Source organism: Propithecus coquereli, unplaced genomic scaffold (assembly GCF_000956105.1).
Source record: "Propithecus coquereli isolate 6110/MARCELLA unplaced genomic scaffold, Pcoq_1.0 Scaffold236, whole genome shotgun sequence".
In the NCBI taxonomy this organism is placed as follows: Eukaryota; Metazoa; Chordata; class Mammalia; order Primates; family Indriidae; genus Propithecus; species Propithecus coquereli.
The window spans coordinates 2,200,035-2,218,924 of record NW_012147908.1 but is presented as its reverse complement, the minus strand read 5'-3'; the positions used below and the strand labels follow the sequence as shown (position 1 = coordinate 2,218,924).

General features: G+C 47.1%; 1 protein-coding gene across 4 annotated transcripts in view; it reads right to left on the bottom strand.

Annotated features, from left to right (window-relative positions):
• The window catches only part of FGF1 (fibroblast growth factor 1 (acidic)), an 85,524-nt gene that overhangs the window by 4,594 nt on the left and 62,040 nt on the right, over positions 1-18,890 (bottom strand). For all 4 annotated transcript variants that reach the window (XM_012645791.1, XM_012645790.1, XM_012645793.1 and 1 more), the window contains 2 exons: positions 12,055-12,257; positions 246-349 (listed from right to left, as the gene is read on the bottom strand). In XM_012645791.1, the coding sequence (XP_012501245.1) occupies positions 246-349; positions 12,055-12,223 (273 nt within the window). In that variant the 5' untranslated portion in view covers positions 12,224-12,257. The remainder of the gene's footprint in view (positions 1-245; positions 350-12,054; positions 12,258-18,890) is intronic.

Here is an 18,890-nt window from a genome sequence, read left to right as displayed (position 1 = left end):
ACGAAAACATCAATCAATGTTTCCTCTGAGTTTATACGATAACACATGTGAGTATTTTGAGAGAATACCACAAGAAACTCTTTTATGTTTGTGCCGAAAATAAGGCAGAGTGAGGGTAGGAATCCTGGAAAAAATAACAAACGAAGACTAATCGTTGCTTTATAGTGTGCATCACTCCATGTAACAAGATTTCTGGAAGCCTCGAGCCTTGGCCGCGTCTGGAAGCATGTCCGCCTCATACTTACTGAGCCGTATAAAAGCCCGTCAGTGTCCATGGCCAAGTACTGGCCAGTCTGGGTGCTCTTGATGTACACCTCCCCCACGCTTTCCGCACTGAGCTGCAGCTGAACTAGAATAAAAATAACACGGGCAAAAGTAAATAAACACTACGCTTCTGCCGATAGGGCCCGGCAGCCAGGACAGTTGGCCATGGAAAATTCTGTTCATTCATTTCACAGAGCCCTCAACGATGAGCCTTGAATTAATCAAAACACAGAAACACAGTTCCTTTTTCTTTGCCCTCCAAAGAAAGCTGTCCGTTGGGAGTTATGTTCTTGCGAGAGGGAGGAGAGACGATGGCCGGCTCGCTGACCTGTCCACCCTGTCGGACACGACGCCTCGGTGTGCACCGTCACTGTGCTTTGCACCTTTCCCTGCCTCCCCCTCTCCCTCCGTCTCTGCCACCCGGAGGAAAACATATAACGAAGGTTCAGTCAACCCGCCAACCTCAGTGGCGACCCGACTGGGGTGCAGGCAGAGGGGAAGTCCCCAGCTTCTGCCTGGGAGGATGAAGCCGTTACCTGGAAACGCAGTGGTGAGAACAGTGGTTCTCAGCTGGGGGTGATTTGGTTCCAAAGGGGACATTTGACAATGCCCGGAGGAGACAGTTTTGGTTGTCATAACTGGGGGTGGCACGCTACTGGTATCTAGATGGTGGAGGCCAGGGATGCAGCGAAACGTCCCACAGTGCACAGGACAGCTCCACGGCAAAGAACTATTCAGCCCAAAGAGTCCATGGTGCCCAGGCTGAGAAAGCTGGAGGTGGAGGGCAGGCACCGTGAGTCACACTGAGTCACGATCTCCCCGTTTACGCTCATCGATACCCCCAGGATGCTTTGCCCAGTGCTGGGTACATAATCGGAGTCTAATATCCACTTGATAGTTATTAATTGGTTCGTGCACCCCAGGGTGCCTCTGGAGGAAGGTGCTTTGATGGTTTATGTTTGGCAATTGGAATTAATTCTGGACTCTTCTGGACAGTTCCTTTTGATCACCAGCCTGTTACAACCATCATTATGATTAGGAATGAAATCTAGACCCAATAGCTCTCCAAGAGGATGAGGGGACATCTCTAAGGGTCAGCTTGTCAGAGGCCAAGGGGCAAGAGAGGCCAGAACACTGGGCTTTGGTTGGCAGATCTAAACCCCTCATCGCCTTTTCTTTGTTTTCATTTAATTTCTTTGAATAGGAAATATACTTCCGTGCTTCAAACTTGGAAACAATGTCAGAGAAGACAGTGAAAAGTCTTCCCTTCCCACCTCTCCTGTCTCCCACCATGAAGAGGCCAGGTAAGATCCTTGCCCTTGTGCCAGAGTGTACCTGTATGTGCCGGCGTTGGGGGGCGGGGACACAGAAACAAACAAGGACACTGTACGTGTGTCCTTCTGGAGAGACCGTATGCGTACAGTGCCAAATACATATTCTCCCTCCTACATTTGCCACACAAATGGTAACATAGTATACGCACAGCTCTGCACCTTGCTTTTTTGCTTAACAACTAATCGGAGATCTTTCTACATCAGTACTGGAAGAGTTAACCTCATTCTTTTAGTCCGTTGAATTGTGTTCCATTATGTGGCTATACCATGATTATGTAACCGCTTCCTTGTTAATATGCCTGTGTTTTCTTAATCTCTCCTTGCTTTCCTTCTCTCCTGATTCATCCTAGGGGTGAGACATCGTCATATCACCCTTACTGAAGGTGCAGTTCTCTTGTCCCCAGAAGTCTTTGCTAGACTCAGGACTCCTCTAGCTTCCTGTGCTAAATGGAGTTTAATTCCCAGGAAGGGAACTGGGAGCCACTGATCCACTTTCCCACAGGTCCTGCTGTTTTGGGTTAGCTCTGAGAGTGCAGTCGTGAGAGAACAGGCTAACGGGCCTCCATCGCGATCTGGTCCCTGCCTTCTCTAGCCTTAAGTCGCACCACTTGCTCACTTAGTGGCTCTGTCCCCCTGTTAAACTCTTTTCAGCACGCCACGCGCTGTCCCACCCCGGGATCATTGCACGTGCTGTGCCCTTGGTCTGGCACCTTCCTCCTGCAGGTATTCGCAAGGTTGGTCCTCCTCCCCCAGGCCTCAGCCTCGATATCCCCCCTCAGAGAGGCGCCCCCCAATGCCCTGGGACACGCTGTGCATGGTCCTTTCACCCTCACCCTGCTACCCCTGCCAGTGCCACCCAGTCCCCACATCATTCTCTTTCTCTGCCCCTTATTTGTTTCTTTCATGGCACTTAACACAACATATGATTATTTTATTATTTAGGGGTTTACTCGTTTGTTTCTGCCTCCCAAAGAGAATGTACACTCTGAGCGGAAAGGCAGGATCTTGTCTGTCCTCCTTGGGTCCCAGCACCTCACCCAGTGCTCTGCACACAGGGGACAGTCAGTATGTATTTGTTGAATGAATGGTATTAGACTGATATCGGCAGAGGTTTTTCTGCTGGCCGGTAATCAGTAAGTTGCGTGCTCTGAATTGTGTTTCCAGTACTGCTCTGTGAGTGCCGCAAGATGGGGCTGTGTGGAGAGGTGTAGGGCTCAAGGCTGGGCTCTGCCATCAACCAGCTGGCTGCCCTTGGCCAGGCTGCTGAACCTCTCTGGGCCACAGTCTCCTTATCGTTATAACGGGGCATGTTTGGGTTCAGTCTCTATGAAGCTCTATGAAGCTCTTTCCAGGTCTACCAGTCCGTGAAGCGTGTAGATACCTTTAATAACAAGGCCTCACACAATAGAATATTATTTGGCAATAAAAAGGAACAAAGTTCTGAGGCATGCCACAACATGGATGAATCTTGAAAACATAGTGCTAAGTGAAAAAAAAAGCAGCACAGAGGACCACTATTTTATGATTCCATTTAAATGAAATGTCTAGAATAGGCAAATCCATAAAGACGGCAAGTAGGTTAGTGGTCACCAGGGCCTGGGCTGGGTGGAGATGGGGAAATTATGGCTGAAGGGTCTAGGATTTCTTTTTGAAAATATTCTAACATTGACTACGGAGGTGGTAGCACAACTGTTAAGAAAAGTCATCAGAAAACCCACTGAATTGCGCACTTTAAACGGGTGCGTTGTATGGTATGTTACTTAAATCTCAAGTTGTTTTTAAAAAATGTGCTACATTTTCATTGGGCTTTATGGTTTTCAGAGAACCTTCACATGCATTTTTCTATCTATGTCTCAGCACGATCGTGTATGTTTAAGAGAGACTAAAGGAAGGGGATCACCTTTATTGATCACCTACCATGTGCTAGGTGTCATGCCAGTTTCCATGTTGGTATAAGTCGTGTAGGACGACACAGTGTGGGCTCCAGAATGCGACGGCACGAATTCAAACTCCGCTTGGCTGTGTATTAGCTGTGTGATCACTGGGCAAATTATTTACCTGTTTCCTTATCTATAACGGTAGTTGTAAGGTCTAATGCATGGAAGGTGGCCAGTGCTATTATGATCATGTCCTCTGCTTTTCTGACCTCATCTGCTCCCTGGAGGCAGGTGGCACCTGCTCCACCCTAGAGGTGCGGTGCTGAAGCTTGGCGAGAGCGTGTTTCACGCAAGGCTGTACTTGTAAGACGGGGCAAACCATGGGCAGAACCCAGGCTTGAGTATTCCAGCTATCCTGCTTTTTCCTCTTTTTCACGCAACCTCTGGGCTCCAGTTATGAGATGGGTTGGTCCCAGTCCAGCCACAGTCCCCCGCTGGGACCCCCTTGTGTTCAGATCAGACACACATAATATGGCAGGAATGGGGTGAGGTTCGCTGCCTGGGAGTTTCTGCACCGATCACCCGTATAGGTAGGTATTTAGTCAAACACATCATAGGTGCTACAGAAATCCCAAAGGGCAGGTCCTTTAGGTCATCAAAAGCTTTTTTTTTCCTAAAAGCTCTTTCATTTCCTGATTATTTCTGTTCTGCTGCCTTAGCTAGTACTCATTGGTCTTGCCGTGGGGGTAGGTAGAGTTGATTTTGCCATCTGCAGAATTCCAGCAGGACCATGCGTGGGCCCCCCTGAGGAGCCGAGAGCCGGAGGCCTGCCTAGCACTGACCTCAGCCCTCAAACACGAGCCCCAGCACCAGGACTGCTGCGCTGGTGAGAGTTCGTCTCAAGAGTTTCCTCTGTAAATATTATTTCTCCAGGATGTCCAAGTTTCATAGCTCATTTTCACTGGATTTCTTTCTGGCTAAGTTTCCTTAAACATATATCCTCTGCGAGCAGGGCTGGCAGGAAGGAGCAACACCCAGCCTGGGCTGCTCGTGTAGCTGACTAGGTGTCCAACTCTCGAGTGTGACTTCATCCCAGTGTTCCAGACCTACATCCTCTTGCAGCTGCTGCTGAGGACGGGCAAGGAAGGAGGGAGCGTGGGAAAGGGGGGCCTCAGAAAGAGGGGCCTGGCCACGCAGCAGCAGAGCCTTCCTCTTGTGGCAGCGCAGGGAGGGGTGGGGGAGGGGAGCTGTTCAGCCCACACGTATGCATCTGCCAGGTCTGGGAATTGTGCTCGGTGACACACCTGGTCCCCCATGATTAGGGATACGGACAAAGGAACCTACGAATGAGAAAACAACACGATAACAAAAGCTCCACTTGATTTTGAGCTAAAAGCAAACGAAAGTGCAAAAACTACACAAAAATCCTCCCTCCCCCATATAGGTGTGAAAAAACAAATTGTGGGAGAATATAGTAAATCCTTGATGGAAGTTTTGGGGAAAAAACCCACACACAACCATGTACATAGCTCATGAATATATATGTAATAAAAAAATAAAAACTGTACACTAAATACAGACCAAATTCACACAAGTAGGTGCTCTGGGGAGCAGAACAGGAGTGAGACTGTGGAGAGGGATGGAGCGAATGCTTCCTTCATCCTAATGTTTTATTTCTTTAAACACAATGCTGGGCCAAGAACAGCCGGCTGGCAACACTGGCTGGCCCTGGTATGGAGTTGCTGCTGTCTGCTGGTGTTCCGTCCGTGTCTAGCGCACAATTTTGTATTTTACCACATGTATATTCATGAGCTATGCACATTGTGGTTTTTACAAAACTTTTATCAAAGATTTACTACGTTCTCCGCGAATTCTCCTTCATACCTTTCGGGGTGGTGGTGGGTAGTTTAAAACTCCATTCTTAGTCAGTGGGCAAACATTCAGAACTGGCCAAGACTTGCTTTTTGTTCCTGGTGATCCCTGAGATGTGGCTTCACCCCATGTTGCATCTAGACCTGAGCATAGGTACCCACAAAAGGTGGGTCTTCGTGGAGGCCGACAGGGACCCAGGAGAACTGGAGAGACAGGACAGGGGGCGGCCGCTAGAGCTGCAGCTTCCGTATCCATTCCACTCTGAACACTCCCCCCCAGGTTAGCACCCGGGCCAAGGAGGGTCGCCTCCTCTTTATCTCATGCGGGGACTTCAGGGCTTGCTATGGAGGAACAGGAAGGTCAGTGGCTCTAAAGCATCCAAGGCTGAAGGGGCAAGTACGCTTTTGAAAAAGTGAGATAAGTCCATAGTCTGTAGGGTCTTCTTTTCCCCTAGTTCTGCATTGGGGACAGCAGCAATTCATTTAGCTGAAGAAATGGAAAGCAGCTTTGTAAACGGTACTCTAGTGATAGATACACATTTCTTAGAGAAATTCAGACTGGTAAAGCACTGTAAAAATGTACTGGAAAAGGGTTGGAAGTATTTGCTTGGAGGATTTGTGACCATAAATATCCCTGATAGAATCTAGAGTCCTGCTCCTTTGTTTAGGAATGCATTAGGAAGTGTTGGTTTGGGAATGGCCTGTTTATCAAAAATAAATGTCAACCTGAAATATTAACATAAAAAAGCCACCTTTGTGGATCGTGCTCCTACCTAGTCCCATGCTCACTATTTAAACTCTTGGTGGCTCTCTGCATACTTAGGGAACCTAACGGGGAAGCCAGGGCTTTTGGGCAGATATACCAGCCCCCAACGAGGCATCCACACCCTCTGAGGAATTGTGAATCTGCATCCCTGGCTTTCTCCCCGGCTCCCAGAGCCTTCCATTAGGTCTTAGCCGTAGTTTGAGGGAAAGGAGTTTCGAGCCTGCCAATGCAAGCGAAGGGAGGTTTGGACTGCTGCACCCCGTCTCCGAGCACCAAGCCGTCTCGTCCTGCCAGAGGAACTTTTAAAGATAAGATTACAGCTGGTGCATTGAGCAGGAAAATGCCTGGGAAGGGAGGTTCTGCTTCCCTAGCATGTCTGTCCACGGCCTCTGAGCCTGCTTTCCACCTCTGCTCTCCAAAGAGAGGCCAGGAGAGATTACTTGCCTGGTTTATTCTGGGTTGGAGACTTCCCGTCCTTTGCTGTGTTTACCCAAAGTGAGGTCAGCCTCATTCAGAACTTGGTAAGGTTGTTTTATGTCAGTGGCGTTTATAATTAAAATAGAGCCACAAGCTGGCCTCTGTAAACATTCCAAAAATCAATTTTGGAAAAAAAATTCCAGTGGTTTGGAATATATATATACACACACACATACACACACACACACACACACACACACACACACACACACATACACATATATAAAAAAGACTTTTCTTAAAACTTATAAAGGTGTCTGCTCCTTTAGGGTCTGAAAGGGATGCCTAGAAAATTTTGGTATAGTACAGAGACTGAGCGATATATATATGTTAGTGATATATATGTGTCTGTGTGTGTGTGTGTGTGTGTGTATTTTAAGTTTATCTAGAAAAATCCCTCTGTGTAATCAGATAAGGGGTGGTGGGCAGGAGGGGCAAGGTGTCCTTTCCATCGCATATGGCCAAGGTTAGGGCACCCTGTCAGGAGCACATCCCAGCCTGGAGACCTTCCCCTCTCTCTGACTTCTGGCGGCGGAGCCCAGCTCTGCCCGTCGTGACCACTGGAAAGCTGTTTTGACTTTGGGTCCGAGCTGCCGGTGCTGATCCTACCAACCGGAGAACAGAAATCTGGACTCCCCCAGAGCAACAGGGCCAGAGGGATTTCACTGAAGAGCAGTCTGCCCTTTAGAAAGGACTGCAAAGTAGGATTCTCTTGACCGGTGAGCTCTGCGAGTGCCTTTAGGATGTGGCTTGATTTATAAATATTTGATTGGCGCACGCTTTGCTCAAGAACATTTCCATTTGCGTGGCGAGCGGTGCCGGTAATCCTGCTCCCCGTGTAGCCTCTTACGTGCTTGGGGAGGGGAGGGGCCGCGGCTGCAGGAGGAGGCTGCGGGTTTGGGATGCTCACGTGCATATTATTATTCTCCAGTTATTGTGCCAGTTCTTAATTCCACGGAGGAGCAAGTCATGGCCCCCCTTCGCCAGACAGGAAACTTCCCGGAAAGAGCAGAATCAGACCTGGAGCTCCTCCTCGCCTTTGCCCAAGCCAGCTCGCTCCGTCAGAGAAGTTAGACGGGCAGTGCTTGCCGGGCCAGTGCCTGGGCACATTTTGCCTTCCTGCCAGGTCTCGGGGCTCCAACCCAGATAGTCTCTGAGAAGCTGAGAGGAAGAGTTCTGTGAGCGAGTGTAGTGTTCCTTACATTTAACAGACACGGAAGATCAGCTGGTTAGATGAGGAAGGCTAAGTAAGCCTAGGGATGATGATGATGATAAATGCCATTTCTGAGCACTTATTGTATGCCTGGCATTGGCTAAACACTTATAATCATCACATTGAAAATTCCTACTTTCTTACGAGGTGGGTACTGTTGTCATTCTTATTTTTAAAATGAGGAAACTGAGGCACATAGGGGAGAACTGGTAAACAGCAGCGTGGGCACCTGAGCCTACCCCTACCTGATCTACACAACAGGCTGGATAAATCCACCGTGTTTCTTCAATCCACTTGTGGCAAAACCACTGCCATGGCGTGGTGTCGGGGCAGTGGTGGGATATGGAAAGAACCTCAGTCTTGGAAGCAGAAGATGTGGTTGGCGCCAAGCGTTCCCAGGCAGGAGCTGGCCGGGCCTGTGTTCTCAGAGTGACGGTTTACAGTTAGTAAACGTACAGGTTTGTAGTTGGGCGGGAATGAAGAGTCTAGCACAATGCCTGGCACCTATCAGGGCTCATATATATTTATTGAATATATTCAGTTTGAATTTATCTGCCACCAATACAATCCAGTCACTCACCAAGTTAACGTTTACTGGGCATTATACCAAGTGTCAGGCAAAGTGTTAGACACAAAAACTGTAGTACTGAGCAGTAAGAGGAAAAGTCCTCCTCCTCAGGGAGTCCACCGGGAGAGAAAACCATTGAATAATCACACATGTAAATGTAGAATTATAACTCCAAGGAGAGCTGCATGATATGTGAGATGCTCCCCAAATGCTCTGTGTCCAAGATGGCCATTTCCATCTTCCCCTGCACCTGTTCCTCTTCCAGGAGCCTCCCTCTATGGTGACAGCATTTACCCATCTCCCAGAGCTGAAGTTCCAGGAGTCAACATGAGCCTTCTCACAAACTGTGCCCATTGTCCCCGAATCGGCAGCTCTTCCTGGCTGATTGCCTGGCATCGTGTGGCGTGTTCCAAATGTTCACAGCCTGTGTGGATGGTTGCCTAGAGCTCGGATTCGAGGCATGGTAAAGGCACAAACCAAAACCATCTTCTTTGCAGGCCAGAAATCCCCACCAGTGGTGACATTTTACTCAGGTTTATATTAGAATGGCCTGCAGGCAAACACTCATTGCAGGTTTATACCGCTATAAGAAAGGTTAGGTACTTGGAAACTTATTCTCCTAGAGGAAGGAAGAAGACAGATTTTGAAAATTTGCCCACAGCAAACTTGGGGAAAAAGAGAAGCTGTGAAAAGGAGTTAATTTTGCCTTGTAGAGCTCAAAGGCAATCACACAGTTCTAGTTTGTGTGATTTATTTAAATATTTGGCTTTTAGAAATGCTCTTCCTAAAGGAGGTCTTAAAGTGTGATTCTACCCGTCTGCACCATCTCTAGTCATGCTCAAGGTAATGATCGAGAAATAAAACCATTCCCTTGCCCAGCTGTGCTGAGCACATTATCCAGGGAGCTGCCTCCATGCCTGGCCAAGGCTGAGTGTTTCCAAATAACCCTGGAAATTCAGAAGGGCCCTCGTAGTACCACCACTGAGCAGAAGAGGGCGACAGAACCGCATTCAGAGAGTGCAGCCACTGCCAGGACTCACCTGCAGGATCTTAGTAAATAGTGTTCAGCCCTGTGCAGCACACAGTGCCGTGTTACTATTCCCAGTCCACAGGTGAGGAAACTGAGTCTCAGTGGCATTAAAAGATTTTACCCAAAACTGGACAGCTGAGGACACTGGAGACATTTACATTTCTAGACAAGAGAGGATGATTGGAAGAGTCACGGGGCTGGGGGGCTGGAAGCTTCTTTTGCAGAGTGCATTATGCACAATGGAGAGAGTGTTAGTTGCCCAGAGTTGCTCTAGTTAGAAAGTGGCAGGGCAGGGATGTGGACTCGAACCGTCTGACTCTAAATCTAGGCCTCTGCCTCTGCAGACGGTCTGTGGGTTATCCAGTGCCCATGGCATCGGCAGGTACAGGGATGGACCTCTGCCCACCCACTGCAGTTACTCTGATTTCTGTCCTCTTGGCCTTTGTTCTTAGTTCCAGAATAAGCAAATAATAGGCCAATGCAACAACTCAGTGTTGGCAGAGAGGCCTGAATCCCAGCCTGAATCCAGACACTTGGCTGTGCTGGGAGGTGACATTATAGAACAGAGACTAGCAGGTGCTTCCATATGCTGGGTTGAATATGTGGACAGCTTGGTGACAGCAGCAGTATTAACCAGAATGTGCTGTGCTGTTACTCTGGGCCAGGCACTGTGCCAAGGACCCTCACTATATTATCTCATTTAATCCTCCCAAGAAAACTGGGAGGTTTCTTATTTTATAAGTGAGAAGACTGAGGATGGGAGGTTCAGTAACTTGCCTAAGTTCACTCGCCAGTTAACCTGGCATTACTTGGGTGCAGACATCCTCACATGCTCTCCTACATCCCCATTGTGCTGCGTTCTAAGATTTCGTGACATCTTAGGGCAGGCCACCAAATCCACAGCAGCCTTCAGAAGTTGTCCCAGTGTTACATACCAAGAGTGCAGTCTATATTGTTAATGATGGAATGACAGTAACGAAGTCATATGCCGTTGGTGCAGAAATTCTAGTATTGCAGTCTCTTGGTACTCCAGAATTCAAGATTTCCTGGAAGAGCCAGCTGAACCCCAAGGAACACATCCCAAGGTGTCTTTCCTCTGGGGTTCTGAGTACCAGAGAGCATTCCCCATTGGTTCACAAAATTGGTTAAGACGCATTAGAAACATTTAAAACCCAGAGAAATTCAAAGTGTGTTCCCTTGTGCTGTGTAGGGCAGATCACACAAATCGTATATCATGCCTTACACGATGCGCTACAATTTAAGTCCATTTATTTACAGTAAACATTGCTCGTGTATGGTTTTCTAACAAATAGAGTCTTTTTTGCCTTATTCTAGTACTCATGTTTCACTGACCATAAGGCATTCAGCAGGCTCATGTGCAGACAAGCCATCAATCCCTAATCCCACAGCTGCAAGCCCCAGCCTCAGTCTTCCTGCTCCTCATCTCAAGGTTCTGGGTGGTGAGTAGGAAGGAAGGGATGACGTCACCTGGTCTGGAAATGCCAGCATCCATCCCCGTGACCTTGCACCCGAGGGTAGACGGTGAGCACCACTGAAGTGGTCATTTGTGCTTAGAGCCTGCAGCCCCTGGTGCATGTTCCATGAATAATTAAGACCACCTGATACATAAACCACACGTCAAAGCTGATGTTTTGCATTCCATTTTAAAGCCAGTCCTGCAGAACCTCACTTCCTGCCTGTCCTATCCTTGTCTCCCGATTTCTCCCACACTTTCCTTCCCTTGATTTGCGGCACGTTTGGCTCTCGAGATTGCCGACCCTCTAAGCAGGGACTGGATCTGCTTTTTGGCTTCTCTGTAACATCTAACACCTCAGTGGGACTCAGGGCATCTCCAATAACATCGCCGTAGGACCCAGACATCTGATATCAAACATACACACCAACACCCGAAGTACTGAAGCAGAAGGAAGACATGTTTATACTTAGACACTCAAGAAGGTTCTTTCCTCCAAAGCCATCCCTTCATTTATCAACACCACCTTGAGAGCCGGGCTGCCAGGGAGGCCTGGGAGAGACATTCAGTATTTTTGTCGTCAGTCGCTCCCGCTCTCCAATTTCTACAAGGTCTGGAGAATGACTTTACCCTCCTGGTTACCACAACCACATCTGCATGACACGCACAGGGAGAGCTGCATGATTTATGATGTGCAAGACCACGGTTATGAACTGGGATTTCACAAATCCAGCCCAGTGGAAACATCACCTGGAGAGTTAGTTAACCCGAAATCGAGCCCACGTCTCTGTGCGGGCTCGCCATCACGCCCACCTGCCTCTTCCCAGCGTGGGGCAGGCCCCCCCCTCCCCGCCATGGGGCCCAGATCTTTCACCACCACAGGAACATGGGAAAACACACAGCGATGGAACCCTGGCAGCCAGTTGTATTAGGTCAGCAGGGAGTCCTTTGAAAAACTTGAAACAGGACACCTTTAGGTGAGTGGTAGCCCCCACGACTCCCTATTTCCCAGACCCAGACCTTTGCACACACACGTGTGTCAGCCCCACCTCCGGATGAGTCATGCCTGAGTAGGACCTTGGGGAAGTGGGTCCCAGTTCTTAGGTGTCCTCCTTCCTCCCATCCCGACCAAGGGAGACACCGGAGAGGCGAGGGGGGGACCATCGGGAGGGGTGCTTACTGTGCTGGTCACTCCTGTCTCTTGTCCCATCCACTGTGCCATCTGGAAGGATCCTCAGGAAGTGGCCCCCGTTGCTACAGTAGAGGAGCTTGGGCTTCTTGTAGTTTCCTGGAGGCAGATTAAACTTCTCCGTCAGGGCCGTGAAGGTCGTGATCTCCCCTTCAGCCATGGCTCAGCAGCTGCTGCTTGTGGCGCTTTCAAGACTGTAAGAAATTAAACGAACCTGTCGAATGTTCTTCCAGCAAAGGCACGATGTACACTTTGAAGAAGGGAAAGGCAGCTCCAGGGCTCAGCGCTCCTGGTCGGTTAGTAACCAGGTGATGCCCGCAGCAGACGGGCCCGTGAGGCGGCTGGTAGTTAAGGGGAGGCTGGTCCCCGGCTTGGGAGGGGTTTTCAGGGCATTTCTCTCTCCCCAATTGGATGGAGCTTTGAACCAAGCTGTGCATTTTATAGAACTTCAAATTTAATCATTTGACCAGGGGAAAAAAATCATGTTTTGGTCCCTCCTTCTGGTCCACACACATCCTCAAATTAAACACTGAAGTTGCACTAAAATAACACCCTGGGTCTGGCTGAAACCCACAAAAGCCGAGAGGCCGGGACTGAGGTTCTGTCCTCCACCCTCACACTGCCCTGACTCGGTGCTGCAAGGCCCGCGTGCCGCACACGGCACAGATGGCCCGGACACCTGGGCACCTGTGAGCAAAGGCAGCGGAGGCCTTTCGGGGACACGATAGGGACGGTGTAGGGTTAATATGTAAAGGAAACAGCCTGGGTTTGCTGGAGGAAACAGAACTAGAACCAGGGGATCAGGCACAGAGTGAGATTAAGTGAGGTTTCTAAAGCACAAACACTGTATCAAAGGAAATTGTAAGCGACCATCATGAAGGCCCTGCCTGGTTCCTGCTCATTCCACAGCTGTCATACGTTCCCGGGTCGCACACAGGAGGTGGGTCTGCCCCTGTACACAGGCCATCTCCATCCTAATGATTTTCCAATATGACACCTACTCATAACACAGAAACCGCCGTATTATAGATTATAATCCTCTAACATTGTAGATAGCCACAATATACAAATTTATATTATTAGTGGAAAAATGCATTAATCACACCTAAGGATTAAAAAGCAAACCAATGAGCATTAGAATTTTAAAGCACATGCTCGTCTCACCGTTTAAGAGAAGGAAGTGCTGGTGACTACAAAATCTATGAAAGAAAGAGGCCAAAAAGAGACCAGGAAGCTGTCGTGGGGCCTGCACCTGGCAAGGCTGGGCAGTAAGTGCGATCACCGATGCTCACTGATTGGCTGGTGGTCGTATATAGATAATAGTGATCAGCGGCAGCAGCATTAGCATATTCTGGGCTATAGGTTAACTCTTGTTAACCTCACCGCAACCCTCGGAAGTGGACACAAATATTATCCCCATTTTCTATAGAATAAAAGTAAAGCTTAGAGACGTTAAATGGCCTGTCCAAGGTCAACAGCTGGTAGGTGGTGGGGCTGAACCTCACAAGGACTCTGAATGCAAAGCCCCAATTTGCCCTTAATCACCATGGAAAGGCTAAGTGACCTCACTCATACTGCAGCATTTTTACCAGAAGTGGGGTTTTTTACTCATTGCCTGGCTCGTACATCTGCCCCCGTAAACTTGTCGTTCTTTTAGTTACTCATTTGTGACCCAAACGTTGGCCATCTCCACCGGTAATTTCCACTTTTGCCCCCTGCCAACCCTGAAGCGGGCCCCCACACGTGCCCTCGTTCCCCGGGAGAAACCCGCCCAGCGGCACCGTGACTGCGTCCGGCACAGCCGGCCGTTCCTGCAGCAGCCTTGGGCAGCTGCTCCCGCGGAAAGCAGCTCCGTCGCAAATCAAGGCACCAATTACAATAATTTGTCCTCATGACTTTGGAATTAGGGTTCATGTTGGAAGCTTCCATTTGTTTTCTCTGCTCCTGGCATTTCAATGTTTCTGGTACATTTCTCCCAATCTGCAGCCACACACATTGTCCTCAGTTCCAGCTACTGTTGGAGGTGCCTCCAAGGACCCTCAAAGAGAATTTTGCATGCACCATATAAACTATATTTAAAGTCAGACCATCCCAAACATCCCCTCCACACATGGAGAAATTCTGACCAGTTTTTTTCAGATAATACAGTTAACAGAAAATTAATTTCATTTACATCAATTTCACAGGGAGAACTGCAGCGTTTACCTTGCACACCACATTGCCTTTCCCTCCCAAATCCTCAGCATCTCTCCCAAACCCCTCCCTTTCATCCACAAGCCACTGAGTCTCTGTGCCCACCTGTCTCTCTCACTGTCTCTCCACTCATGCCCTCTCCACCCAGCCTCTCGCTGCCATTCCTCACTCCGCTCCCGTCTGGGCCCCTTCTCACATAAAGCAGTCGAGCTCTTCCACATGTGGGTGTCTTCACCCCAGCACCTCTCCTAGCACACAACCATCACCAGATTCCCCTTCCTTGAAATACAACTAAGAAATAATAAATTTTTTCATTAATTTTTTTCCCAAGCACTTCCGAAGTTATGCACTTAATTTAGTACAGGAGACAATAATTATAGACTAGTGGTTGCCATTTAACTGTACAAATAGTCATTTGTATGGTCAATCTTAGGTCGGCAGAATTTCGTTTCTTGTTGGCTCTGGGTCTCCTCCAATGGAGGTCCCCCTTTCCCCCCGTTATGCGGCAACTGCACATTAAGGGTGGCCTTCCTTCTAGATCCAGCCCCAGCGAGGCATCTTACGTTGTTTTCTAAGTGTTGGTCGTGGATTTGGCTCTGTCTTTTGGCATCCTTGCTTCCATCCCATTGGGATGAGGGGGGACAGATGTGCCAAAAGGCTGGTTGAGGTTGGAGGCACCGATTCTGGCTGAGGACTGTACTAATGCTCACGTTCACGTGTGTATATAGGCCGTGCAACCTGGACTTCATCACTGTGGGGCTCTCACTGGCTACTTGGCCTCAGCCAGAGCCCGGCAGGTCCTCAGGGGTCCCCTCCCTGTGACCACGGTGCAACCTGCAGTCATACAAGGCCACAACTCTGCTGTCTACCTGCTCCCCGCAGTGAGAGGGGCAGTCATGGGGATGGCTGTACTGACATCAGCTGGCTCCCAGGACCCTTCAGCTCAGATCCATACCTGGAAACACCAGGGAGACATGTTGACTCCTGAAAACAGGCCTGGAGTCAACATAAAGCTGATAGACCGCGGCAGCGGGGTTTGTGAATCAGCTTGAACATAAAAAAAAATGAAATCCCTTTTTGTTTCTGGAGGAAACCCCAGGGGCATGAAAAGCCCTTCTTTTTAACTTTACTTACAATTTGCCTACATTTTGATCAGTGGTTGGTCCAAAGTTCCTTGCCAATCTACTATTTGTTAAAGGATAGGAATACAGGAAGTATATGAAGTGATAAAACCATAAGGCAGCAACCTTAGCAGGCCCTTGGGCATTTACACAAATTGCTCTAATAAATGAATCCATTAACTAAGTGAAATCAGGCATTAAGTGTAATGGAAATTTATAAGCTCTGCTTCTCGTTACTATTTTCTTTTTATTGGCTGTCAGGGGAGGAGATTATCTGTGTTGTGCTAGGAAACAGAGAAGATCAAATCCAATGAACTCCATGTCATCATTGTGCACTAAGCCCAGCCCTTTGAGATTTCAGGCACTGGTGAGATTTTAGGAAAGCCAGATGACTTTCTTGATTTATCAGTGACACCAAAGTGAGAGGAACACCAAACCTATTGGAACATACTTTGTCAGCTGTGGCCTCTAGAAGGGCACCTGAACTCTGGCCCACGAGCAGGATGTGAAGCACACACTCTCACGCTCTCAGGAATACAAGAGTCAATTTTCAACGTAGGGTAGTGAGCGACCACCGCACAGCTACGGCTTTGCACAAATTGGCTCTGGGAGCCTGGCTGAGTCATCGATTCCTTCCAAAATGTTTCCTCTAATAATCTCCACCCTGCCTATCACAAAGAGTTGTCTGAAAGAGTAAATGGGCACAATATTCACAGTAGCACTTGAAAAGTATTAAAATGTGACCTGACCTGTAGGAGATAATGAGTAACTGGTTATATTGAACTAGTTGAAGCCTGGCGTAGTCTAAGTCAGCTGTGATTAAATGCTTAATTTAAAATAATTGTTCTATTGGCTTGAAAAATAGAGTTTTTCATTCCCTCCCATATTTGACAGAAATGAGCTAAGCTCCCCCTCTCCCATTATTTAAGTTACAAACATAGCAGAGAAGATGAAGGAGACCAAGGTAAGCCATCATTATGGAGCATTTCAGACTCAGTTTATCAATGGGTATTATAGGGACATTTGTGAAACCTGTTATTGCTAGAAGCCATCTGTGCTCAGCTTGGCCCTGGTGACTAAGCTGGAAGGAAAGACTTATGGTTCTAAGAATCAAGGGAAGGTAAACATTGACATTTATTTTCTGGTTTTGTGTTTAACCCCATCACTGCTTAAGCAATGCAGAATACCCATGAAGGAAGACATTTTGCAAAGTGTATAAAGCCACTGGAAGTAGATGTGTAGGCATCTGCTGAGATGATAATTGGGTGCATCCTCAAACCCAGCATCTACAAAATAGAATTCAGCTTTGGTTCCAAATAGGCTCTAAGTCCTTGCTCCCTGTCTCTATGAATGGCATCATCCAAAAGCCTTTAACTCTTCCTTAGAGATATTAAGTTTAGATTTTGTTAAGTCACATATGCATTTTAAATATTAAGGTAACTACTGAAAGAAAGGAAGTAGAGTGTATTAACTCCAGCCAGCAACTGGTAGGGGTAAGAGGGCTGAGGTGGAATAAATAAAACTGTACTTATCCAAAGAATCTAGAAAAAGAATAGAAAATAAAAAAAATTATTCAAAATTAGATGGCAGAAATATATCTAAATGTATTTATCATCACAATAAATGTAAATGGACTAAATTTACTAGCTGTTGGATTTCTTTAAAAATCCGTCTACACTCATTGTAAGAGACACATTTAAAGCATAAGGACACAGAAAGGTTAAAAGTAAAAGGATAAAAAATAGGTACCAGACAAATGTTAACAAAAACTAAAAGTCGCTGTGGCTGTATTAATACCAGATAAAATAGGTTGAAGGCAAAAAGAATGATTAAGGATAAAAGGAATCTCTGCATAATGATAAATGGAATAATTCAACAGAAAGATATAAAAATTTCAAATGGCCTCAATATAAAACAAATAAAAGTAGACAAATATATAAAGAGAAATTGACAAATACACAATGACGATGGTGTGTAGGAGGCAGCTCCCACAAGTTTGCGAAAGCCAATTATTAAATATACAGGAATTTTGCTAGTTGATCGTTAAACCATGAGCAGTTTGAAATCAGCCCTGGTGAGAATATTTATACCACAGAAATGGGCAAATGCTATAAATCAAGGCTTTTAAAATTCTCTCTCTCTCTTTTTTTCCCCCTCTGATAGCTGGTTTACCAGCATCCTACTAGCTTGGGTTTGAATAGTGGTTGGACACTCACTAGCAAATGACTCCTTCTCGCAGAGCCTCCGTTTCCTATCTGCAAGTGGGACTCTATGACAGTAGCCACTGCACAAGGTCACTATAGTATTAAATGATGATGCCTATAGGGTACTAAGCCCAGCTTTCAATAGATGTTAGCTTGATTGCCACCATCTGTTTACCCTGTTAGTTTTGCCAATCTTCTGTGCTGTGGATTTAGGATTGAACAAACTTGATTTTTACCATTTAGTAATATGTTAGCAATATTTGGAAAATACCATTTTCTAAGTGATAGGTTAGAATTTTTCATTGTCACTTATGTGCAATGACACTCTCATTTGTTTAGATGCTGAACATGATATGCTAGTGATGAGATCTCAGTGTATGTCACGGGTTTGCACATCTTACCATCCACGATGACAGAGAACCCATGGGTTTAATAGTCTTTCTCTCTTGTTCCTTAGTTTAGGATCCTTCTAATCCTACAGAAGCCCCAAGTCACTAACAATAAACTGTTCCCTGGCTTCCAGAATCAAATATTATTGGAGGGAAATCAGAATGTCCCATTCTAGAGGTCAGCAACTTCTACTCAGCGCCTGCCATGGACAGAATGCTGCAGATGTCCTAGGAAATTTAAAACAGAAAAGAAAGAAAAGAAAAGAAAAACCTGAAATCCCTAATTCACAGTTCTGAGATCTCCAAAGCTCTGAAAACTAGAAGTTTCTTCATAACTTGGATTGTGGCAAAACCTGGCCCCAACTATCCTAAAACTTAAAGTCTTTATTTATCCCACTTCGTGTTAATATTTATATAATCTGGTACAGAATTACTATCGTGTTTGGTTCTAGGGGACTGTCCCGGACCCCACTGGAATTGTTCCATAGGTATATGATATGTGTGCCATACTGTCTTTCTAAAATCCCTCAAATTCTGCATTCAGAAACATATCTAGACCAAGGCTTTTCAAGGGATTAAAGACTGGTCGTAGAAATCAGTTTTTGCCTTTAAGGAGTTTACAAACTAGCCAGACTCATGGAGCCATGCTTCAGATGAGGGGGCGTAGGTGCTTGGACCAGGCGTGGCAGGAAGCGGGGGGCTATTAACCTGGTCCAGCTCAAGCCCGGCCTCAGCTCACACGCTCCTTAGTGAAGAGTCGGGAAGTGTAAGAGACACACACATGCACCCCCAAAGACCCCTCCAGTCTTTATTTCTTCCCTTGATTCTGGATCATTTTTTCCTCTGCAGTCTGGTTTATCCACCCATAAAACACTTCCCTGCCATAGGGCATCATTCACTTGGAGGTTAGGAATTTTTTT